At 46.6% G+C, this 24127-nt stretch overlaps 1 protein-coding gene and 1 non-coding gene across 2 annotated transcripts in view; both read right to left on the bottom strand.

The window, feature by feature from the left end:
- UBE2R2 (ubiquitin conjugating enzyme E2 R2) overlaps window positions 1-24127 on the bottom strand; it is a 63052-nt gene that overhangs the window by 12329 nt on the left and 26596 nt on the right. The window contains exons 2-3 of the mRNA XM_040336049.1: window positions 2234-2320; window positions 267-364 (exon numbers count right to left, since the gene is read on the bottom strand). Of these exons, the coding sequence (XP_040191983.1) occupies window positions 267-364; window positions 2234-2320 (185 nt within the window). The remainder of the gene's footprint in view (window positions 1-266; window positions 365-2233; window positions 2321-24127) is intronic.
- LOC120925434 lies at window positions 23717-23798 on the bottom strand. The gene has a single exon (XR_005746706.1). It is a non-coding gene; the product is annotated as a small nucleolar RNA SNORD121A (small nucleolar RNA).

Here is a 24127-nt window from a genome sequence, read left to right on the forward strand (position 1 = left end):
TTGTGTATGCAAGGGACCCTCAATTCCAGATGATGTTCAAGGAATTCCCCTTTTTGATTGAGAACTGTGCCCTACCACAATTGCCTCCCTGGGTACCCAAAATAAAGCACAAGATCAATATGACCTGTACCCCGTTAAGCCTGTGGTGTGGAGAGCGCCCAGCCTGGCCTCCAGAAAACCCCCGGAGTTTAAACCCTGCACCACCACCACCAGCCAAGAAATAAATCAATTTAGTGTGGAGCTCTCCTAACTATTCCTAACCTTACCTGACGTTCTGGGTGGGGTTCCACCTTTCAGAAGGCAGCTCACCGCTCTGTGGATCATCTACAGGAGGGTGCAGGATTGAGATACATACATCACCATTCTGAAAGAAAAAACAACAAATTTTAGAGAAGAGTTTTTCAGCTGAAACTATATTTTATCATCAACCACCTCCTGCTGCTTCTGACCCCTCCAAGGTTTGTAGTGGGAGATTTAATTACACATTTTATAGGCAGTGCCGCCTACCGGCATGACAGTTCTGCTTTCAGATATGACATTCCAACGAGAACGCGACGTTCTAGACAAAGATGCAACCGGGATCAGCTTTAACCATTTGAGTCACAGGTACAATTTTCAAAGTGCACACAAAAGACCAGAATGTCAGAAGCCATTGAAACTGCAAAAACTTTGTTGTGTGGGAAATCTAAATTAAACATACATCTGTCATTCGATGTGGTGGCCTCATTTGTCGTCCCCCTCCCCTCCGACTTTTTATATATTGCTCACCTGGTGATCCTTCCAGTAACCCTTCCTAACCTAGAGTCACACTAACTGGACTGCATGTACAAAGGAGTAGAGTTGCCACACAAGGACAGGAAGCGTATCATTACTACAGAACAACTTCCCATATCTTCCCCCTATCCATTGGGGGGGGCAACCATTTTTTTTATCCAGCTGTATGTATTTAGTAAAAAAAAAAAAAAAAGTAAAATTCAAAAAACAGAATCTGAGTTGGAAAAAGGATCACCCCCTTGTGTCAGCATTTTGTTCGACCACTTATTTTTTTTTTGCTTAAAAAAAAAATAAGGGGTTGTAAACCCTTGGGGGGGGGGGGTGTTCATCTTTATGTCTTAAAGCGGTGTGTTCCAGCCAAAAAAAAAAATATATATTAAAAAAGCAGCTGCTACACATATTGCAGCAGCTGGTTTTTAATAAGACACTTAACTGTCCTGAGTCCAGCGATGTCGGTACCGCAACCATTTCAGGGAACCTGGCAGTGTAGCCCTTCGGCTTCACGCCAGGAACCCTACTGCGCACACGTGATGCCCCTCTCGGCCCGGCAGCAGGGGGAGGAGCCCCGCGGTAACATCACGGGCCGCGGCCCAGACTCCCAGAAGTGGGAAAGGATACCTGTCAAAGACAGGTGTCTGTTCCCCCCCCCCCCCCCCCTCGAAAGGTGGCAATTGTGGCACCGGGAGGGGGGGGGGAAAGGAATCCGATTAGCGGAAGTTCCACTTCAGACGCCTTTCACACTGAGGGCATATTGCAGGCGCTATAGCGTCCAAAATTGCGCCTGCAATCCGCCCTCAAACAGCTGCTCCATTGTCTCCAGTGTGAAAGCCCGCTTCGGCACATAGCTTCGGCAGTAAAAATAGTGGCGTTTTACCATCGACTCAGCGTGAAAGGGGTCCTTGGGGTTGAACTCCACTTTAAAGGTGAAACACCCTTTGTGATGCAGCACCTCTCCAGACCACTCCCCCTTTACTTACCTAACCCCGAACGTTCCAGCAACGGAGACGAGCACAGCAGCTCCAGCCACTGTCTCTGGTTCTCATTGTATAGATTGATAGCAGGAGCCATTGGCTCCCGTTGCCATCAATCGAATCCAGTGTCACGGGAGCTGGGGGCAGTGCTGTCAATGGACGCAGCAGGACTCGGGAGCACACCTGCATTAGCGCTCCCAGGGTAAGCAGCTCTGAGTTTTTTTATTATATTTTTTATTATTATTATTTTTAAACTAGTTTTTTTTTTTTTTTTTTTTTATGAGCCAAGAGTAAATAAAAATTTATTTCGCAGACCAATCACACAGTCTTGCTTCATAAATGCGGTTTGGACTGTTCTGAAAAGTTAGTTCAAACAAAGAAAGTTTTCTTCATCCTGACTTTCAAATTATTGTTTTTGTATTTCTGTTGGTGGATAAACAACCCCAAAACAAAAACCCCTTACAAATATTCCAACACGAATTTCTTACCTCATAAATATTCGGGTGCCACATCTTTGTCAGGAAGCGGAAAGTCGGAGGGGAGTATGGGTAATCTATTGGAAACTTTATGTGAGACTGGAAAGAAAAAGAAAAAAAAAAAATTATATAAATATTTTCCATCATTCCACAGATACAACTATAAAGAAAGTCTGATCCAAATTAAACTGCCGCTCTAAGCCGAGACAGATATCCCTGCCGATGGCAATGACAGGAGCTGGTGTCAGTGCACCAGAGGTGTAAAAGCATAAGAGAAGGGCGCCACTCACCAACCCAGTGCATTAGTAGGTAGATGAAAGTGGCCTTAGCCAGCATCACTCCAGCCACGTCCCAGACAAAAAAAAACCCACAGTAGTCTTCAAAAGAACCTCCTCACTGGAACCAAACCATGGGTGCCGGCAATGCAATAGTGATGCAAAAAGAAAACTTGGACAGCTGCACTCCAAAAATGTTCTTTTAATTAAAATCGATCACAACATAAAACATGCCACAGCAAAAAAATTGGAACAAAAGCCAACGTTACGCACTGTAGCTTCAGTGCTTAGTCATAGCTGGTACAGCTATGACTAAGCACTGAAGCTATAGTGCGAAACGTTGGCTTTTGTTCCAATTTATTTGCTGTGGCATGTTTATTTTGTGATCGATTTTAAATTAAAACATTTTTGGAGTGCGGCTGTCCAAGTTTCCTTCGTATTTTTGCATCCAGCCACGTCCCCCTGGTATGTTTTGCCCCGGTGAGCTGGGGGCGAAACATGTTAGGGGAGGTTGCTGGAACGACACTGGCCGAGGCCACGTTCATCCACATATTAATGCACTGGGTTAGCGAGTGGCGCCTTTTCTACTTTCATAAAGAAACGTCATTCTACACAGACAATTCCACTTGTGCCATCCCTTAGGCTCTGTTCACACCTAGGCGTATATACGCCTGAATCGCGACGCCGCAGCAGCCCTTAATACACTGGAGGGATGATTTTACATTGCCCTCTATGGAGATGGTTCACATCTCCACGCCGAACGCCGAAACGCTGCCTGAAGCTTAAAACAAGTCCCGGACCCTTTTTTTCCCAGGCGGCTTCGGCCTTCGGCATAGGAGATGTGGACCTGGGGTAAGGCTGCATTCACAATCGCTGCGTTTTGTCGCCGAAAATCGTGGTACAAAATGCCGCAATTAGGTACGCCAAGGTGTGAATGCAGCCTAAGTGAGTGACCACGAAAGCAGAACAATTTGAGATAAAATATTTACTGAATTGTTGGTATCCCCAAACTAGCAGATGCATCATTTAGAAAAAAACAAACACACACACACACACACACAAAAATAAATAACCTTCCTGACATGGTTACAAATCACAGCTACTGTATTTCCATCAGTCCCAAATAGACATCCAGTCTCACTTGTAAGCAACTAAAGACATCCAAAAAAACATTACACAATGTCCTGTCCTTTAATAGGAAATGTATTTTTGTCCCGTAGTATTTCACCACACCGTATCCTCTGGCTGTGTTTCTGCTCTTGGGAAAAGTTATGTACCCAATTTCCTTGAGTAAAAGGACAAGCCTCAGGTGATAAAGCCCCAGAAACGGTACACAAAAATATACAAAGCAGAGGTTTAACTACTTGCTGACCAGGACTTTTTTTGTAACTTTGTTTACAAGTTTAAATCAGCATTTTTTTTTTTTTATGGCAACAAACAATTGGAACCCCCCATAGTTTTTTTTTTTTAGAGACACTAGAGAATAAAAATAAAAAAAAGGACGATTGTTGCAATATTTTATGTCATTTGTACAGCTGTGTTTTTTTGGGGGGGGGGGGGGGGGGACTTTTTTTTAATTTAAACAATAGTTACCTCAATTTTTTCTGTAGCATGAAAGAGGAGATTACGCCGAGTAAATGGATGCGTTTTTACAGGTTACCGGTTCAGAGTTAGAGGAGTTCTAGTGCTAGAATTATTGCTCTCACTCCGATACCTCACATGTGTGGTTGGAACACAGTTTACAAATGTCCGCGCGACTAACCAGTATGGGGAGGTTAATAAAAAAAAAAATATATATCTATACAGGCATACCCCACTTTTAAGTACACAATGGGACCAGAGCATGTATGTAAAACGAAAATGTACTTAAAGTGAAACAATACCTTTTTTCACTTCTAGGGTTAAGTAGGGGGCCAGGGGCTGTATTTGGGGTGTCAGGAGCTGTAGTTGAGGTCTCAGGGGCTGTATTGGGGGTGTCAGGGGCACACTGGAACAGGGTGGGCTATGCTCTCGAAGCTTCAGCTCCTTCTAGTGCGGCTGCAAAATGCCTGTACAGTACTTGTAAGGCACTTTACATACACTCGGGGGTATGTCCTTACTCGCGAGTGTATGTAAAGTGAGTGTACTTAAAGCGGGGTATGCCCACACACACACACACACACACACTTTTACCACTTTTTTTTCCTATTATAAAGGAATGAACGTAAACATCCCTTGTAACAGAAACAAGCATGACAGCTCCTATATATTGAGTGATCTGGGGTAGAAAAAAAATGATTTGGCCCAAGAACAAAGGAGGAGACATCGTCACCAACAGCACTTCTTTGCCACCAATAGATGTGGCCAAACTGCAGAGTTTAATGATGGTCAGTGTCATTCAACCCACCTGAGCCCAGGCCGTTTTCAGGGCACACACATTCACGTCAGTGACAGAGTCTAATTACCAAAAACGATTTTTTTTTTTACCTTAATGCATCCTTGCAGTGCCCGGCCCCCCAGTCCCCCGTCCCGAATTTCCGTGGACATGTCCCAGCCGTTCTTCTCTCCTTGGAGTCCTGGCTTTGATTGGATAGATAGCAGCGCAGTCATTGGCTCCCGCTGCAGTCAACCAAATCACGCAGGTGCCGGGGCCTAGTCATGCGATTCGTGTCTATGGACGCTAAATGTATGCCACAGGAGCACGTGCCCGCAAGGTAACCCCCTCTCTGGGAAGCTCTCTCACGAGGGGGTCATCTAATGCGTGGAGGAGCTGCGAGAGCCGTCGTGGAACAGGTGAATTGGGGCCACTATGTGCAACAAACTGCACAGTGAAGGCAAGTATAACTTTTTTTTTTTTAACAAACGGGAACTTTAAGACCGCTTTCATACTGGGCGTTTTTCAGGCGCTTTGCCATAAAAAAAAAAAAAAAGCGCCTGTAAAGCGACTAAAAGAAGCCTCATCTGCAATCCCAATGTGAAAGCCTGAGTGCTTTCAGAGCCCTTTCACACTGCCAGTGCCACGAAGACCTGCTGGTAAAGCTCCGCTAAGACCCCTTTCACACTGGGGCGTTTTTCAGGCGCTTTGGCATTAAAAAAGCTCCTCAATGGGAAGGGGCTTTAGGAGCCCAAACGCTCCAAAAACGCTGCAAAGAAGCTGCTTGCAGGACTTTGACATCCTGCCAGCACAGCGCCTTGTGTGATACTTGCTCTGCAGTACATAGGTGTGCAATACATTCATATACTTTGTCAGTGTAGGGACAGGTTGGCGTTTCCAGCAGGGACAGACTTTAGCGACTTTGACATCCTGCCAGCACAGCGCCTTTGTGTGAAAGCTTTCAGGCACTTTAATTTTTTAATTTTTTTTACCCTTAGATTGATGCTCATTTTGTCTAGGGGAATCGGGTGTTGTTTTAAAATCGAAGCAGTACTTACCGTTTTAGAGAGAGCGATCTTCTCCGCCGCTTCCGGGTATGGGCTGCGGGACTGGGCGTTCCTATTTTGATTGACAGGCTTCTGACAGTCGCATCCATCGCGTCACGAGTAGCCGAAAGAAGCCGAATGTCGGTGCGGCTCTATACTGCGCCTGCGCACCGACGTTCGGCTACTTTCGGAAAATCGTGACGCGATGGATGCGACCGTCGGAAGCCTGTCAATCAAAATAGGAACGGCCAGTCCCGCAGCCCATACCCGGAAGCGGCGGAGAAGATGCATCTCTAAAACGGTAAGTACAGCTTCGATTTAAAAAAAACTAGCCGATTCCCCTTGACAAAATGAGCAGGAATCTAAGGTTAAAAAATGGTATTTCCGGGTGAACCTCCACTTTAACACCAAGACCCCTTTCACACTGGGGTGTTTTTATTTTTTTTTAACGCCAAAGCGCCTGAAAAAGCAACTGAAAGAAGCCTCATCTGCAATCCCAATGTGAAAGCCCGAGTGCTTTCACACTGAGGCGCTGCGCTGGCAGGGCATCAAAAAAAGTCCTGCAAGCAGCTTCTTTGCAGCGCTTTAGGAGCTGTAAATACACGGCTCCTAAAGCGCCCCTTCCCATTGAAGCGCTTTTTTTACACCAAAGCGCCTAAAAAAAAAAAAAAAAAAGGCCTCAGTGTGAAAGGGGTCTTAGTGGAGCTCTACCAGCATTTTTCGGGCGCTGGCAGTGTGAAAGCACTCGGGATTTCACATTGGGATTGCAGAAGAGGCTTCTTTCAGGCGCTTTTTTTTTTATGCCAAAGCTCCTGAAAAAACACCCCAGTGTGGAAAGGGTCTAAAGCCCCTTTCACATTGAGGCGTTTTTCATGCGGTACAGCGCTAAAAATAGCGCTGCTATACCGCATGAAAAATCATGCCCGAAGGCTTTTACACTGAAGTGGTGCGGTAGCAGGAACGCTCCAAAAGTCCTGCTAGCCGCATCTTTGGAGCGGTATAGGAGCGGTGTGTTAACGGCTCCTATACCGCGCCTTCCCATTGAAATCAATGGGAAACCGCGGTAATACCGTGGTATTAACCTTTTTTCGGCCGCTAGCGGGGATTAAAACCTCACCGCTAGCGCCCGAATATTGCGGTAAATACGACGGTATAGCGGCGCTACAAATAGCGTGGCTATACCGTCACCACAGCTCCACGCCTCAATGTGAAAGAGGCCCAAGGCTAGCCATGCACAGGCCAGTCATGCCACTACCATCATTGCTTTTACCCAAATCTCGTCTCCCCCCCCCCCCTTTGTAGAGCCTTGCATCAGAACATGAAACAACCAAACAGAATAACGAACGTCAGCATATCCATTAAAAAGGTACAAGGGGAAAAAAAATACACGAGGCCAGGCAGTGAAGGTGTTAATGAAGACCTGAGCAGGCAGAACATGGAGTGGATGCAGCAACAGGCTGTAGACTCTCCAGTGCTGGGCAACCAGCCAGGCTATTTATTCCTGCAGCCTTGTCAGCACACGGCTAACGGAGACTGAGTGTACAAGGCCAGAGTCAATGGCACAGAAGAGCTGGAGCCTGATAAACAGTTTAAAGGGGAACCCCAAATGCCAAAATCTAAACTACAACCTGGTCCCACACACTGAGGTCCAGGTAATGCTCCCCAAGGTGGACACCGAGGGTTCCCGATCTGGAAACTGCTAGATAGCCATGGACAATAAGCAGTCAGATCTTGATAGAAGTGTCTTAAAGCGGAGATACACCCAAAAGTGGAACTTCCACTTAAACCACTCCTTGCCCCCTTACATGCCACATTTGGCATGCAATTTTTTTTATTGGGGGAGGGGGCTTCAAGGTGGAGTGGGACTTCCTGTCCCACGTCCCCTTCCGCCCTGGGAGAGCTTAGTCGATAAGTCATATCGCCTGGGACACGTGACAGGTCCCAGGAGATCGTCTGACCAATCACCAGTGCGCAGCGCCGCTCGCGCATGCCCAGCGAGTGCCCGGCTGTGAAGCCAAAAGCTGTCAGGGCCGGGAGCCCACATTAACAATGAAGATGTTGGGGGGGAGAAGATGACCTTGGAGCAGGTGAGCGTGTTTATTAACCACTTCAATACCGGGCTTTTATATACACACACCTCAATACCGGGCCTATTCTGGCACTTCTCTCCTACATGTACAAATCATCATTCTTTTGCTATAAATTTACGCAGAACCCCGAAACATTATATATGTTTTCTTAGCAGACACCCTAGGGAATAAAACGGACGGTCATTGCAACGTTTTATCTTGCACGGTATTTGCGCAATAATTTTTCAAACGCCTTTTTAGGAAAAAAAAGGTTTCATGAATTAAAACAGTAAAGTGAGCCCAATTTTTTCGTAAAATATGAAAGATGATGTTACACTGAGTAAATAGATACCCAACATGTCACGCTTTAAAATTGCGCACACTCATGGAATGGCGCCAAACTTCAGTACTTAAAAATCTTCATAGGCAACGCTTTGAATTTTTTTTTACAGGTTACTTGATTTACAGAGGGGGTCTAGTGCTAGAATTGTTTCTGGCATGCCAATGCATGCGGCGATACCTCACATATGTGGTTTAAACTGCGTTCACATATGTCGGCGGGACTTACGTGTGCGTTCGCTTCTGCGCGCAAGCTACCGGGGACAGGGGCGTTTAAATTTTTTTTTTGTTTTAGTTTTAGATTTTTTTTTACTTATTTATGTTTTAACACTTTTTTTTTTAATCACTTTTATTCCTATTACAAGGAATGTAAACATCCCTTGTAATAGGAAATGTGTGTGACCGATCCTCTTTATGGAGAGATGCGGGGTCAATAAGACCCCACATCTCTCCTCCAGGCTGAAATGCATGAAATCGGTGAAAAAAAATTCACCGATCTCATGATCAGTGTTGCTCACTAGCCGCAATCGCGGCTTTGTTTACTTACGGGTACCCGGGCGTGACGTCATCACATCGCGCTGGGGTCGTCCGACGGTCATAGAGATGACTGGTCACCAGTCATCTCTATGCTTCCTGCCTGCGCCAGATGATTCCTTCTCCGGGCCCCCGATGGCATGGGAGAGCCCGGAGAAGCACCGGATGGCAGCGGGAGGGGAGGGGGGGGGGGAATGTCCCCTCCCGCCGGATATACTTATAGCGTTTATTAAATAGATTTTTTTTTATATAAAAATGCCATAAAACTATGTACAACTAATGGCGGAAATCAGCGATTTTTTTCGTGGCTGCGACATAATGGCGGACACATAGGACAATTTTGACACATTTTTGGGAACAGTCATTTTCACAGCGAAAAGTGCTATAGAAACGCATCGTTTACTGTGAAAATGACAATTGCAGTTTGGGAGTTAACCCCTTTAGCGCCCCCTATTGGTCAAGTGTGACCTCATATGTGTTTCTAACTGTAGGGGGCGGGGCTGTTCGGGTGACATCAGTGATAGTCTTTCCCTATATCAGGGAACAGACGATCACTGACACAATGAAGAACAGGGAAGGTGTCTTTACACTCACCTCTCCCCGTTCTTCAGCTCCAGTGACCGCCCGCGGGATACCGGCGGCGATCGGGTCCCGCGGTCACGGCGCTTCGGAACGGGTCGCGTGCGCGCCGCCGGTGGCACGCTCACGACCCAACAACTGGGCCTTAAAGAGACACATACAGGTACGCGATTGTGCCCAGCCGTGCCATTCTGCCGATGTATATCGGAGTGAAGAGGTCCTTAAAGTGGAGGTTCACCCGGAAAAGTTAATTTTTAACCTTAGATTGATGCTCATTTTGTCAAGGGGAATCGGGTAGTTTTTTTAAAATCTAAGCAGTACTTACCGTTTTAGAGAGCGATCTTCTCCGCCGCTTCCGGGTATGGGCTGCGGGACTGGGCATTCCGATTTGATTGACAGTCTTCCGACGGTCGCATCTATCGCGTCACGATTTTCCGAAAGCAACCGAACGTCGGTGCGCAGGCGCCGTATAGAGCCGCACCGACGTTTGGCTACTCGTGGCTCGATGTATGCGATTGTCTGAAGCCTGTCGATCAAATAGGAACGCCCAGTCCCGAAGACCATACCCGGAAGCGGCGGAGAAGATCGCTCTCTAAAACGGTAAGTACTGCTTCGATTTTAAAAGAACTACCCGATTCCCCTAGACAAAATGAGCCTCAATCTAATGTTAAAAAAAATTTCGGGTGAACTCCCGCTTTAAGTGGTTAAAAAGAAAAATTGTAGAAGATATAGATTTAAAAAAAAAAAAATATATATATATAAATTTCGGTCAGAGCAGCCTGAATTTTCGTTACGAAAATTTCCATTCGGTGCTCCTTTAGTTCCGCTTTAGCCTGGGTTGACACTGGTGCATTGCTGGACGCCGCATGCGATCCGTACAGGACTCACACCGCATTCCTGTGCGCATTCCCATGCGATATGAGCGGCTCAAATGCATCAGCGCCAAAACGGTGAGGGACCCTTATCCCACACCCGAATCGCATCTCGTGCGTTCACAACCATGCAAAGCGATTCTGGCAATCGCATTTTGCGAGCGGTTTCAGGGTGTCCAACATGGACAGTCGCAGCAGATCGCATTCACGCCGTGCGTTTGCAATGCGGTGCAGGAAACAGGACACGCTGCATTTCCCGCATCACATCAGTTTGAATCAGGGCTTAAATGTAATGCGCATTTAATATCTTCTACGGTATACCAATCGAGGTTAAAAACAAATCGTGTCAGCGCTCCCCCATAAATGAGATAACAGTGTTGTGGATCCAAGGACTTAAGAGGCACCATCTGCTGACAGGAATGCTTGCAAACAAAGGCCAGAGCTTGCAGGGCTGACAGCAGTTATGAGGCCATTATTAGGCAGATAATCAAACAGCTGATAGAAGAAGTATCTAGCAGAACAGAAGGCTCCACACACACAGCTATGCCCTACAGCTCCAGTGATACACTTAGAGAGCTGCCTAAAATTGGTGGGGGGGTAAAGCGGTCACCGATACAGAAGGGCGGACAGGCCCGATGGCTAGATTAGAAGTCTTCTGAATGCAGGCCTCCATTGTTTAAACCCACAACAGTAAAATCAGTCTATCCACTTGCCGACCTCCTCATGTACATATACGTCAGCAGAATGGCACATGTACGTACCTGTACGTCCTCTGCTTGACGTGGGTCGGGGGTCCGATCGGGACCCCGCCCGGTACATGCGGCGGTCGATAAGTCTCGGGGAGCGATCCGGGACGACGGCGCGGCTATTCGTTTATAGCCGCCCCGTCGCGATCGCTCCCCGGAGCTGAAGAACGGGGAGAGCCGTATGTAAACATGGCTTCACTGTGGCGGCGCATCGATCGAGTGATCCCTTTTATAGGGAGACTTGATCGATGATGTCAGACCTACAGCCACACCCCCCTACAGTTGTAAACACACACTAGGTGAACCCCAACTCCTACAGCGCCCCCTGTGGTTAACTCCCAAACTGCAACTGTCATTTTCACAATAAACAATGCATTTTTTGCTGTGAAAATGACAATGGTCCCAAAAATGTGTCAAAATTGTCTGAAGTGTCCGCCATAATGTCGCAGTCACGAAAAAAAAAAAAAAAATCGCTGATCGCCGCCATTAGTAGTAAAAATAAATAAAAAATAAAATAAAAATGCAATAAAACTATCCCCTATTTTGTAAACGCTATAAATTTTGCGCAAACCAACCGATAAACGATTATTGCGTTTTTTTTACCAAAAATAGGTACAAGAATACGTATCGGCCTAAACTGAGGAAAAAAAAAAATGTATATATGTTTTTGGGGGATATTTATTACAGCAAAAAGTAAAAAATATTGAATTTTTTTCAAAATTGTCGCTCTATTTTTGTTTATAGCGCAAAAACTAAAAAACCGCAGAGGTGATCAAATAGCACCAAAAGAAAGCTCCATTTGTGGGGAAAAAAGGACGCCAATTTTGTTTGGGAGCCACGTCGCACGACCGCGCAATTGTCTGTTAAAGCGACGCAGTCCCGAACTGTAAAAACACCTTGGGTCTTTAGGCAGCATATTGGTCCGGTCCTTAAGTGGCTATAGAAGCATGCTTCTTATACTCACTGGAACCTAAAGGGTTAATCTGCATTATGTAAAAAGGCCGTCTTCTCTGGTCCTCCTTCCACTGTCCCCAAACCACCTCCTGATGATCCACAGCCTTGGAGGCAACTCTGCATGTGCTCAGTTTGGTGTGCATTGCTAGAGAGTTTTTATTTTCCCTTGGTAGAGTGCATGTGATCGGCACAGGGCCAATCAGCACTGTTCAAACAGAGGGTCAGGTTCCTGCAACCTCAGGAGAGAACAAAAACTCCTCCTACAAGCTTTAACTAGACACGGATAGAAGTCACAAGACTGCCATATACAGTAGAACCTCGGATTACGAGCATAATTCTTTCCAGGAGAATGCTTGTAATCCAAAGCACTCGTATATTAACCACTTAAGACCCGGACCTTTAGGCAGCTAAAAAGGACCCAGACAGTTTTTGCGATTCGGCACTGCGTCGCTGTGACAATTGCGCGGTCGTGCGACGTGGCTCCCAAACAAAATTGACGTCCTTTTTTCCCCACAAATAGAGCTTTCTTTTGGTGGTATTTGATCACCTCTGCGGTTTTTATTTTTTGCGCTATAAACAAAAATAGGAGCGACAATTTTGAAAAAAATGCAATATCTTACTTTTCGCTATAATAAATATCCCCCAAAAATATAGAAAAAACAAAATTTTTCTCTCCTCAGTTTAGACCGATACGTATTCAACATATTTTTGGTATAAAAAAAAAAAAAAAAAAAAAAAATAGGAATAAGCGTTTATCGGTTGGTTTGCGCAAAATAGGGGATAGTTTTATTGCATTTTTTTTTATAAAAAAAATTTTTTTTTACTACCAATTGCGGCAAACATCGATTTTTTTCGTGACTGCAAAATTAAGGCGACAGACAACGTTGACACATTTTTGGGACCATTGTCATTTTCACAGCAAAAAATGCATGGTTTACTGTCAAAATGACAATTGCAGTTTGGGAGTTAACCACAAGGGGGCGCTGAAGGGGTTAAGTGTGACCTCATCTGTGTTTCTAACTGTAGGGGGGTGTGGCTGTAGGTGTGACGTCATCGATTGGGTATCCCTATAAAAGGGAACACACGATCGATGAAGCCGCCACAGTGAAGAACGGGGAAGCCGTGCTTGCATACAGCTCTCCCCGTTCTTCAGCTCCGGGGACTGATCGCGGGACTCCAGCGGCGATCGGGTCTGCGGGTGCCGGAGCTTCGGACCAGGTCGCGGGCCCGCGACTGGGAACTAGCACAGGACGTACCTGTACGTGCATGTGCCCAGCCGTGCCGACGTCAATGTGCAGGAGGTGGTCCTTAAGTGGTTAAAGCGAGTTTTCCAATAGAAGTCAATGGAAACGAAGATAATTAGTTCCCCATTGACTTCTATGGCCTGTAATACCGCATGTGGCCAAAGGTGAGGGGGGCACCTGAGAGCCACGGAAATACTTGGGGAACAGCTTGGCTGATCTCCGAAACCCTCGGAAAGATTTGGAAACTCGGGAACAGTATTACCAAGTCATTCCGAGTATTTTCAGACAACTCTGAGGCTGCATTCACACCTGAACGCGGCGTTTTGTCCCGCGACAAAACGCAGCGTTTTACCGCGGTTTCCGCTGGAGGGGCGATTTACACATTGTCGGCTATGGCCGAACGCCGAAGCCGCCTGAAAAAAGGGGTCAGGACTTGTTTTGAGCTTCAGGCGTACGGCGTTGAGAGGTGAACCATCTCCATAGCCGACAATGTTAAATCACCCCTCCAGCGTATTTCAGGCTGCAATAGCGTCGGGCGTCAAAACGCCTAGGGGTGAATGGAGCCTGAGCTGTACCGAGTGTCACTGGTGCCCCCGCACCTCTGGCCAACTGCGGTACTGCACACCCCATTAGCTTGAATTCGGCACGTTTTGCGAGACACTTGCAAACCGAGACAGATAAAAAAAAGTTGCTTGTTATTCAAAACGCTCGTTAACCGCGTTTTAATCCTAAATCAAAGGTTCCAATGTACTTCTGATGAGAAAAAGTATTTAGCATTTTATATTTACTAAAATGATTGCATTTCCATGTTCTCTGGGAGACCAGATATAGTGAATGCAGAGTCCTGGATTTAGTAACACCAACGCTGCAAAAGGAAATAAATAAATAAAATAAATAAAAAAATTAACCACTTCCCGACCGCCGCATGTATATGTACGTCCACAGAATGGCACGTACAGGCAAAAGGGCGTACAGGTACGTCCTTGCCTTCTAGCGGGTGGGGGGGTCCGATCGGGACCCCCCCCCCCCCCCGCTACATGCGGCAGTCGGATTCCCGCGGGGAGCGATCCGGGACGACGGCGCGGCTATTCGTTTATAGCCGCTCCGTCGCGATCGCTCCCCGGAGCTGAAGAACGGGGAGAGCCGTATGTAAACACAGCTTCCCCGTGCTTCACTGTGGCGGCTGCATCGATCGAGTGATCCCTTTTATAAGGAGACTCGATCGATGTCAGTCCTACAGCCACACCCCCCTACAGTTGTAAACACACACTAGGTGAACCCTAACTCCTACAGCGCCCCCTGTGGTTAACTTCCAAACTGCAACTGTCATTTTCACAATAAACAATGCAATTTAAATGCATTTTTTGCTGTGAAAATGACAATGGTCCCAAAAATGTGTCAAAATTGTCCGAAGTATCCGCCATAATGTCGCAGTCACGAAAAAAAATCGCTAATCGCCGCCATTAGTAGTAAAAAAAAAAAAATTAATAAAAATGCAATAAAACTATCCCCTATTTTGAAAACGCTATAAATTTTGCGCAAACCAATCGATAAACGCTTATTGCGATTTTTTTTACCAAAAATAGGTAGAAGAATACGTATCGGCCTAAACTGAGGAAAATTTTTTTTTTTTATATATGTTTTTGGGGGATATTTATTATAGCAAAAAATATAGAATTTTTTTCAAAATTGTCGCTCCATTTTTGTTTATAGCGCAAAAAATAAAAACCGCAGAGGTGATCAAATACCACCAAAAGAAAGCTCTACTTGTGTAGAAAAAAGGACGCCAATTTTGTTTGGGAGCCACGTCGCACGACCGCGCAATTGTCTGTTAAAGCGACGCAGTGCCGAATCGCAAAACCTGTCCTGGACATTTAGCTGCCTAAAGGTCCGGGGCTTAAGTGGTTAAACAAAAAAAAAAAAAAAATCAGGTCTTCTGGCCGGACAGACAAGGATGTGCTGTGGGGCAGAGTTGTGTAAATCTCAGAACTGAATGGACAAATACAAATCCCTTGGCAGGGTAAGCCCCCCCCCCCCCTTTTATGAATTTAATTTGTGAAACAGAGGAGATGTGTATTCATGTGTTAAACACACCAGAGGAAAAATGAACAGAGGAAAGGAAAATCTAATTAAAATAATAAGACAGAATCCCAGCTAACAGTTTTGCAAATAGAGGGGCAAGAGTGATTTGTAAAGTCCATAAAAAGGTACACATATATAAGAAGAGCATAAAAAATTGAAGTACGGAGAAAGAGAATAAATCCATCTGCTGCAAACCAGGATTATTCTGCCTCCGCCGAATCCTCTGCGCATCGGAGGATGGGCCCAACGCTGCAGCTGAGCAACTCCGTCCATCGCAGTAATCATTAACAATGGGAGCCCGGCGACATTCATTTAATGCCAATTACGGGAAAATCACTTTTTAAGTTCTGTTCATTAGGAGAGGCTCAGCAGGGGGTTAATGAAGAATCCAGGCGTAGTCTGTGCCGCTAAAACACCACCGCGGGGATAAACCGGATTCTACAAGGACTTACACTGCACCGAGAATGAAAAACGGCACAAAAGGACAACCTGGGAGCTCCGGATCCAAATGAACCTTTTCTATAGAGTCCAGTGACAGAGCCGTATAATGATCCAATTATAATCAAATCCCCTCCCTCCAAGTTTTGGAAGCCCGAAATGAAATAAATGAGCTGCTCCCCAACCATGCAGCTGAAAGGTATGGCAGGCCGACCCCACAGAGCCCAAGGCAGCCGTGCCCGTAGCCACCCCACAGAGCCCAGGGCAGCCGTGCCCGTAGCCACCCCACAGAGCCCAGGGCAGCCGTGCCCATAGCCACCCCACAGAGCCCAGGGCAGCCGTGCCCATAGCCACCCCACAGAGCCCAGGGCAGCCGTGCCCATAGCCACCCCACAGAGCCCAGGGCAGCCGTGCCCATAGCCACCCCACAGAGCCCAGGGCAGCCGTGCCCATAGCCACCCCACAGAGCCCAGGGCAGCCGTGCCCATAGCCACCCCACAGAGCCCAGGGCAGCCGTGCCCATAGCCACCCCACAGAGCCCAGGGCTGCCGTGCCCATAGCCACCCCAGGGCTGCCGTGCCCGTAGCCACCCCAGAGCAATCGTGCCTGTAGACACCCCACAGAGCCCAGGGCAGCCGTGCCCATAGCCACGCCACAGAGCCCAGGGCAGCCGTGCCCATAGCCACGCCACAGAGCCCAGGGCAGCCGTGCCCATAGCCACGCCACAGAGCCCAGGGCAGCCGTGCCATGTCTGTGCCTACCCTAAACGCCAAGCAAGTGGCTTGTGTCTCACCCATTTTTCCAAGTGAACCCTCCCCAAACCCTCAGACAGGAAAACCATTGCAAGCATGCTCAACACTTCAGGTATGGCAGCTCAGTTCAAATCCTGTGCATGCTCTTGCCCACCTAGAGCACAATACTGAGCTCAGCCACTACATGGGGGAGAAGAGCGCACAAAGCTTGTACACTAGATTCGAATCAGCCAGTGCCCTCATACCTTGTGGTGCTGGTAGGGGCACTTGTCAGCCCGTCCTCAGCTAAAATGGACAAATGGAGGGGTGTGGGGGTTAAGAAGACATTTTTTGGGACATGTTCACGAGAGTCTGACTGGCCTAAGTACACTATTGAAAAGAAACCCAATTTATCAAACCCAAGCAGTATTTAAAGTTCTGTGGATCCTGGAGTGCATGGTCAATTTAATGTAGAGTGGGAACTTGCCCTTTAAGTCAATTCTAGAAGAAAAAAAGTGCACCTATTTTTGCCCCCCTTCCTGACCTAAACTACCCCACCATCACCCCTTCCCAGATGTTGGCATACCTCAATCCAGACACTGCAGCCTCTGGTGTTATCCTCTGCTCCGAAAGTCTGTACCGGCCACACTTGAGCAGCAACTCTCTATAAATTTGTATGGGGGCAATCTTCCAAGGCTCTCTGGCTTTGGGGCACATACCCACAGAAGACTTTCAGAGCAGGAACAGTGGTAGCAAACACCAGATCAAGGAAAATTAGGAACTGGGGGGCGCAAGGAGAAGAGAAAGGTGGCCCCGGGGGGCGCAAGGAGAAGAGAAAGGTGGCCCCGGGGGGCGCAAGGAGAAGAGAAAGGTGGCCCCGGGAGGCGCAAGGAGAAGAGAAAGGTGGCCCCGGGAGGCGCAAGGAGAAGAGAAAGGTGGCCCCGGGAGGCGCAAGGAGAAGAGAAAGGTGGCCCCAAGAGGAAGAGAAAGGTGGCCCCAAGAGGAAGAAAAAGGTGGCCCCAAGAGGAAGAAAAAGGTGGCCCCAAGAGGAAGAAAAAGGTGGCCCCAAGAGGAAGAAAAAGGTGGCCCCAAGAGGAAGAAAAAGGTGGCCCCAAGAGGAAGAAAAAGGTGGCCCCAAGAGGAAGAAAAAGGTGGCCCCAAGAGGAAGAAAAAGGTGGCCCCAAGAGGAAGAAAAAGGTGGCCCCAAGAGGAAGAAAAAGGTGGCCCCAAGAGGAAGAAAAAGGTGGCCCCAAGAGGAAGAAAAAGGTGGCCCCAAGAGGAAGAAAAAGGTGGCCCCAAGAGGAAGAAAAAGGTGGCCCCAAGAGGAAGAAAAAGAGAAGAGTGGGGTATTTTAGGTCAAGAAAGGTGGACATAAAGGATAAGTGTACTTTTAAAGTGCACTTCTCATTTTATGGTTGCACATACAATATCCTGAGGCCTGTACCACATTCGGGAAGCCCCTGCCCTGTGCGTCATGCATAAACAGCAGCACACCATATTTTTCAGAGGAACAAAGACTGCAAAACATGTCCTTATATAATCAGTCAGCCTCCTCGTTGCTCATAAACAGTCACTCCTTGAAATTATCTCTCGGCAGAACAGGGATGGTCAAACCATGAACTCAGCAGAATCAGTTTCTACCTATAGGAAAATAACATTTGCTATGAGCGGTGACAGCGCCTGGGTACGGCGGCGGAGGCCTCACACGACCTATACCATCAACAGAACACTCTGAACCCTTCTACAAAACATTCCTCGGGAGCTGAAGTCACGTTTTCTGTCATATATGGTGAATGTATACAGAGAAGAAACACCGACAAAGTGTCCTCATTTCTCCCGTTCAGATAAAACCTCCCTCATTAGAAGCAAACCCTCACCGCTTTCTAAGTAACCAAATGTCCGACTTGCATTCATTCTCTATACATTTAAGGTGCCCCTGTTTTAGTGAAAAATTGTAACCGGCTTGCTGTTCCATATTTTCATTCTAGTATATCCTTTGTCTATTTTCCGTCCGATGGCCATCTGCTAACCTTACTAATTGGCTGAGAGGAGACAATTTATCTAAAACGTGTCTCACCAGACTGATAAGATGGAACAGTGAAGACCCGCCGCTGTGCAGCCAGTACAAAGCAGCCACACAGGTTTCAATTTTCTCTGATCGATATGCAAATCACAACAATATTTCCTCTGACCAATTCTGACTGGAAGCAATCATACGGAATCGATCGGCCAGAGCAGAAAACAAATTGAGCCTTTTGCATCGATTAGCAGCACTGCAATACTTTGGCTCATATTTTGATCAAATTATAAGACTGAGGGTCAGTTCACGGCACATGCAGCTCAGTGCAGGTTTTTTTCCCCGCATAGGAAGTCGGTTATATGTTTTTTAATAGCGTAGTTCACACCAGTACTTGCAGTTCCACTGCGTTCCAGAAAAAAAAAAAAAAGTAGAACACGCTGCATTTTTCACACACTGGAACACACCATAGACACACTGGAACACACCATAGACACACTGGAACACACCATAGACACACTGGAACACACCATAGACACACTGGAACACACCATAGACACACTGGAACACACCATAGACACACTGGAACACACCATAGACACACTGGAACACACCATAGACACACTGGAACACACCATAGACACACTGGACCCACACCATAGACACACTGGACCCACACCAAAGACACACTGGAACACACCAAAGACACACTGGAACCACACCAAAGACACACTGGAACACACCAAAGACACACTGGAACACACCAAAGACACACTGGAACCACACCAAAGACACACTGGAACCACACCAAAGACACACCTGTTCTTATTTAAGGTTAAGAAAAGAGGGGAGCTGAACAGTCATGTTTCTGTCATAGGGCCCTTTCACATGGGGTGGATCAATAATGATCCACCTCCGTGTGTCCGTAAGCTCAGCGGGGATCGCTCCGTATATCCCAGCTGAGCCGTCGGATGACAGGGCGGTCTCCGCACACTGTGCAGGGATCGCCCTGTCTTTTCTCCGCTCTCCACTATGGGGGGGATCGGATGAACACTGACCGTGTGTCGGTGTTCATCCGATCCGATGACGGAAGAAAAAAAAAATAGGACATTCTTCCGTCTGCAAAATCGGATCTTTGCCGAGGCGGGTGATTACGGTGTCAGCAGATGTTTATCCGCCGACACCCGCAATCACATAGGGACCAATGTATGTCCCTTTTTCATCCGCAAACGGATGGATGAAAAAGCGGACATACGGTCCGCACGTCTAAAAGGGGCCATACAGTGCTTTTGATGCACTGGACTGCATCAAAACCCATGCAGAAAAGCATTCAAATGTGTTTCTATGGTGCGAACTGGCCCTTAAAGCGATTCATTTTTTTTTTTTTAAATCATACTTGCTTGCACTGGGCAGCGGTTTTGCACAAAGCAGCCTGAATCTCCTTGTGTCTCTCGCCGGCGCTCCTGGCCCATTCCTCCTTCCAAGTGCCCACCCAGAGCAAGCAGCTTCCAATGGGGGGGCACCCAAGCAGGCTCGTTCCTGAGCTGTGGCTCTGCGTGTCCACTTACAGAGCTACGGCTCAGCCCCACCCCCTCTCTCCCCTGATCGGCTCAGTGGCTGCAATTGATAGTAGCGGCAGCCAATGGCTCCCGATGTCGTCTCAGCCAATGAGAAGGCAGAGTCTCCAGGGAGCCGAGGCACGCGCACACATTGCAGGATCGAGATGGTGGTTCAGGCAAGTCTTAGGGGAGCTGGGTGAACTGCACAGAGGCGTTTTTTTAACCTTCATGCATAGAATGCACGAAGGCAAAAAACCTTGAGCCTTTAACAACCACTTTACCATTGGAAATAGAAATGCGTTCAATAACTTGCAAATTACAATCTTACATTGGAAGTAAACTTGACCAACTGTGAGCAGGTAGCGCTTTAGTGCAAAGAGACCTGCTATATCCCTTCTGCAACAAGGAACATGTACCTGCCGGCTTGAAGTCTTCCACTGAATACACACTGAGCATAAGTTGAACAAACTCAGTGAGATATGTGGTCCCATGACAGCAAGGGCGCCCCCCCCCCTCCATATGACGGCAAGGGGCCCCCCCCTCCATATGACGGCAAGGGGGGCCCCCCCCTCCATATGACGGCAAGGGGGCAAAGAGCATGCAGAGAATACAACTGCAAAGGGGTGAGTTACATAGGGGAGGTAAAAAAAAAAAAAACACACAAGTTCAACCTATGTGTGCGATTACGTCAGTATTACATTGTATATCCCTGTATGTTGTGGTGCTTATCTAATAGTTTTGTTTTTTTTAACTATTGACGCTCCCCGCTGAGACCACCACCTGTGGAAGGGAATTCCACATCCTTGCTGCTCTTACAGTAAAGAACCCTCTACGTAGTTAAAGGTTAAACCTCTTTTCTTCTAATTTTAAGAAGTAGCCACGTGTCTTCCCAGGTAATAGTCAGCCACAACCATCCAGTGAGGGAATGACGTACATTACAATGAACAGATGGTTCGCAGCTGCGTGTTGCGGCGAGTTGCAAAGCGCACTGCATGGCTTACAAGGTGCAGGTTTCAGGTACAGCTGCTGCTATGCAAAATAATTTCCATTATTTTTTCAAACACACAATGCGATTCAATTGTGTGTTTCTACAAACATGACCCCCTCCCACATGCTCAGATATTTTTAGGTTCTCTACCACCCGAGAGAGAGACACCCACCCCTGAAATGCTTCACTCCTGACACTCCACAGGGAAGACTCAACTAAATTCTTATTTTTGCTTTCAGTGAATATATATATATATATATATATATATATATATATATATATATATATATATATATATATATATATATATATATATATATATATATATATATATATATATGAGCCATTTAAAGTGCAAGTCTACTTTTGTTGAGAAAAGCAATCCCAGCTGAGTGATCTATGTACATATTGCAGGGATTTAAACCACTTGCTGACCGCCGTAGGTACATACATAGCATGTCAGCAAGAGGGTATTAGGAGAAATCGTGGCTGTAGACATGATCTTGTCACTAGTTATCTCCCTCTTTTGGTTACACAGCAATCGTCTGTCTTGTAAAAGCGATCTAAAGCCGCCCGATCGCTTTTATAGTATTAAAGGGGCGGCCTTAACCTAGCCACACACTGGTAGATTTTGTATGGATATTTATACAAAAGTTTGTATTAAACTTCAATGTCTTGACTATTGGTAGTTCGAAAATTCTAAATTCTGTTTCCTTTTAAAGTGATACTAAAGCTTTTTTTTTTTGTTTCAACCACTTAACCCCCGGACCATATTGCCGGTCAAAGACCAGAGCACTTTTTGCGATTCCCCCACAAATAGAGCTTTCTTTTGGTGGTATTTGATCACCTCTGCGGTTTTTATTTTTTGCGCTATAAACAAAAATAGAGCGACAATTTTGAAAAAAATTCAATATTTTTTACTATTTGCAAATAATAAAAAATATTGAATTTTTTCAAAATTGTCGCTCTATTTTTGTGCTCTGGTCTTTGACCAGCAATATGGTCCGGGGGTTAAGTGGTTAAAACAAAAAAAAAACAAAGCTTTAGTATCACTTTAAAAGGAAACAGAATTTAGAATTTTCGAACTGAGGGGAAAAAAAATGTTTTTATGTTTTGGGGGGATATTATATATAAATATCCCCCCAAAACAAACATTTTTTTCCCTCAGTTTAGGCCGATACGTATTCTACCTATTTTTGGTACAAAAAAAAAAAAAAAAAATATCGCAATAAGCGTTTATCGATTGGTTTGTGCAAAATGTATAGCGTTTACAAAATAGAGGATCGTTTTATTGCATTTTTATTAATTTTTTTTTTTTTTTACTACCAATGGCGGCAATTTTTTTCATGACTGCGACATTCTGGAGGACACATCGGACACTTTTGATACATTTTTGGGACCATTGTCATTTTCACAGCAAAAAAATTCTATAAAAATGCACGGATTACTGTGAAAATGACAATTGCAGTTTAGGAGTTAACCACTAGGGGGCGATGAAGGGGTTATGTGTGACCTCATCTGTTTTTCTAACTGTAGGGGGGCGGGGCTGGACGTGTGACGTCATTGATCGCGTTTTCCTATATCAGGGAACACACGATCATCGAGAGCGCCACAGTGAAGAACAGGGAAGGTGTGTTTACACACACACACACACACACACACACACACACACCCCTCTCCCAGTTCTTCAGCTCCGGGGACCGATCACGGGACTCCAGCGGCGATCGGGTCTGCGGGTCCCACAGCTTCGGACTGGCCCGCGGGCACACGCCCGCGACCCACGGCTGGACAATAGCACAGCACGTACCTGTACATGCATGTGCCCAGCCGTGCCATTCTGCTGACGTAAATGTGCAGGAGGCGATCCTTACGTGGTTAAACTTCAATGTCTTGACTATAGTAGTTCGAAAATTCAAAATGATTTTTCCTTTAAAAGTGATACTAAAGCTTTGTTTTTTGTTTTAAACAAACACGTCATACTTGCCTCCACTGTGCAGCTTGTTTTGCACAGAGTGGCCCCAGTCCTCTTCTGGGGACCCTCAACGGGGCTCCTCCTCTTCTCGAGTGCCCCGTTGGAGAGCCGCTCTCCCTCGTGGCACTCGTGTGGGTGCGCTCCCATGTCCTGCTGCGTCTGTGGACACAGACAGCAGGACTTGGGGGGGGGGGGGGGCCCCTGCTTCAGCCAGCAGCGGGAGTCAATAGCTGCGCTGCCATCAAACAAACCAATCAGGACACGAGACATCGGCTGGTGTGCTGCAATACATACTAGCACGACACTCAGTTATGGCATTTCTGTAATTGGGGTGTACTTTACAGGTTCACTTAGACCCCTTTCACACTGGGTCACTTTGCAGGCATTGCAACGCTAAAAGTAGCCCCTGAAACAGTCGCTGCCGTCTCTCCAGTCTGAGGGCTTTCACACTGGAACTTGGCGCTAGCAGGACAGTAAAAAAAAAAAGTCCTGCTAGCAGCATCTTTGGAGCAGTGAAGGAGCGGCGTGTGTATACTGCTCCTGCCTATTGAAGTCAATGGGCACCACAGCTATACCGTGCTTTGGAAGGCGGGGAGGGTAAAAGCACCCCGCCGGCAGCCAAATTGACGGTAAATCACTTTAACGTTGACGCCACCCCAGTGTGAAAGGGGCCTTGGTGTGCGGGGAGTAATTACAAATCCAGAGCACTCAGTACTATCGTTTTCAACACACAAGGTTCAGATATGTGCTTGGAAATAAAACATCATTGTGTTCTGGACTCGCTTTTTCTTACAGCCAGGATAGGAAAAAAACAAAACAAAACAAAAAAACCCCAAGACATGTGTCTATATCAGCCATTAAAGCTACAATTCCGGTTGCCAAGGCCAAAGGACTATTTAGTAAAGTGACTCGGATAGAACACACAATGACAGAAGAGCATTAGTAGGACTCAGCCCCAGCTATCATTGGATTTGATTGACAGCAGGGGGAGCCAATGGCTGCGCTGCCATCAATCTATCCAATCAAAGCCAAGACTCTCTGGAGAGAAGGACGACGTGTCCCCGCAGAGGAAATAAAGGGGCTCAGGTGTTTTTTCACCCTAAGGCAT

Source organism: Rana temporaria, chromosome 1, assembly GCF_905171775.1.
Source record: "Rana temporaria chromosome 1, aRanTem1.1, whole genome shotgun sequence".
Lineage (NCBI taxonomy): Eukaryota > Metazoa > Chordata > Amphibia > Anura > Ranidae > Rana > Rana temporaria.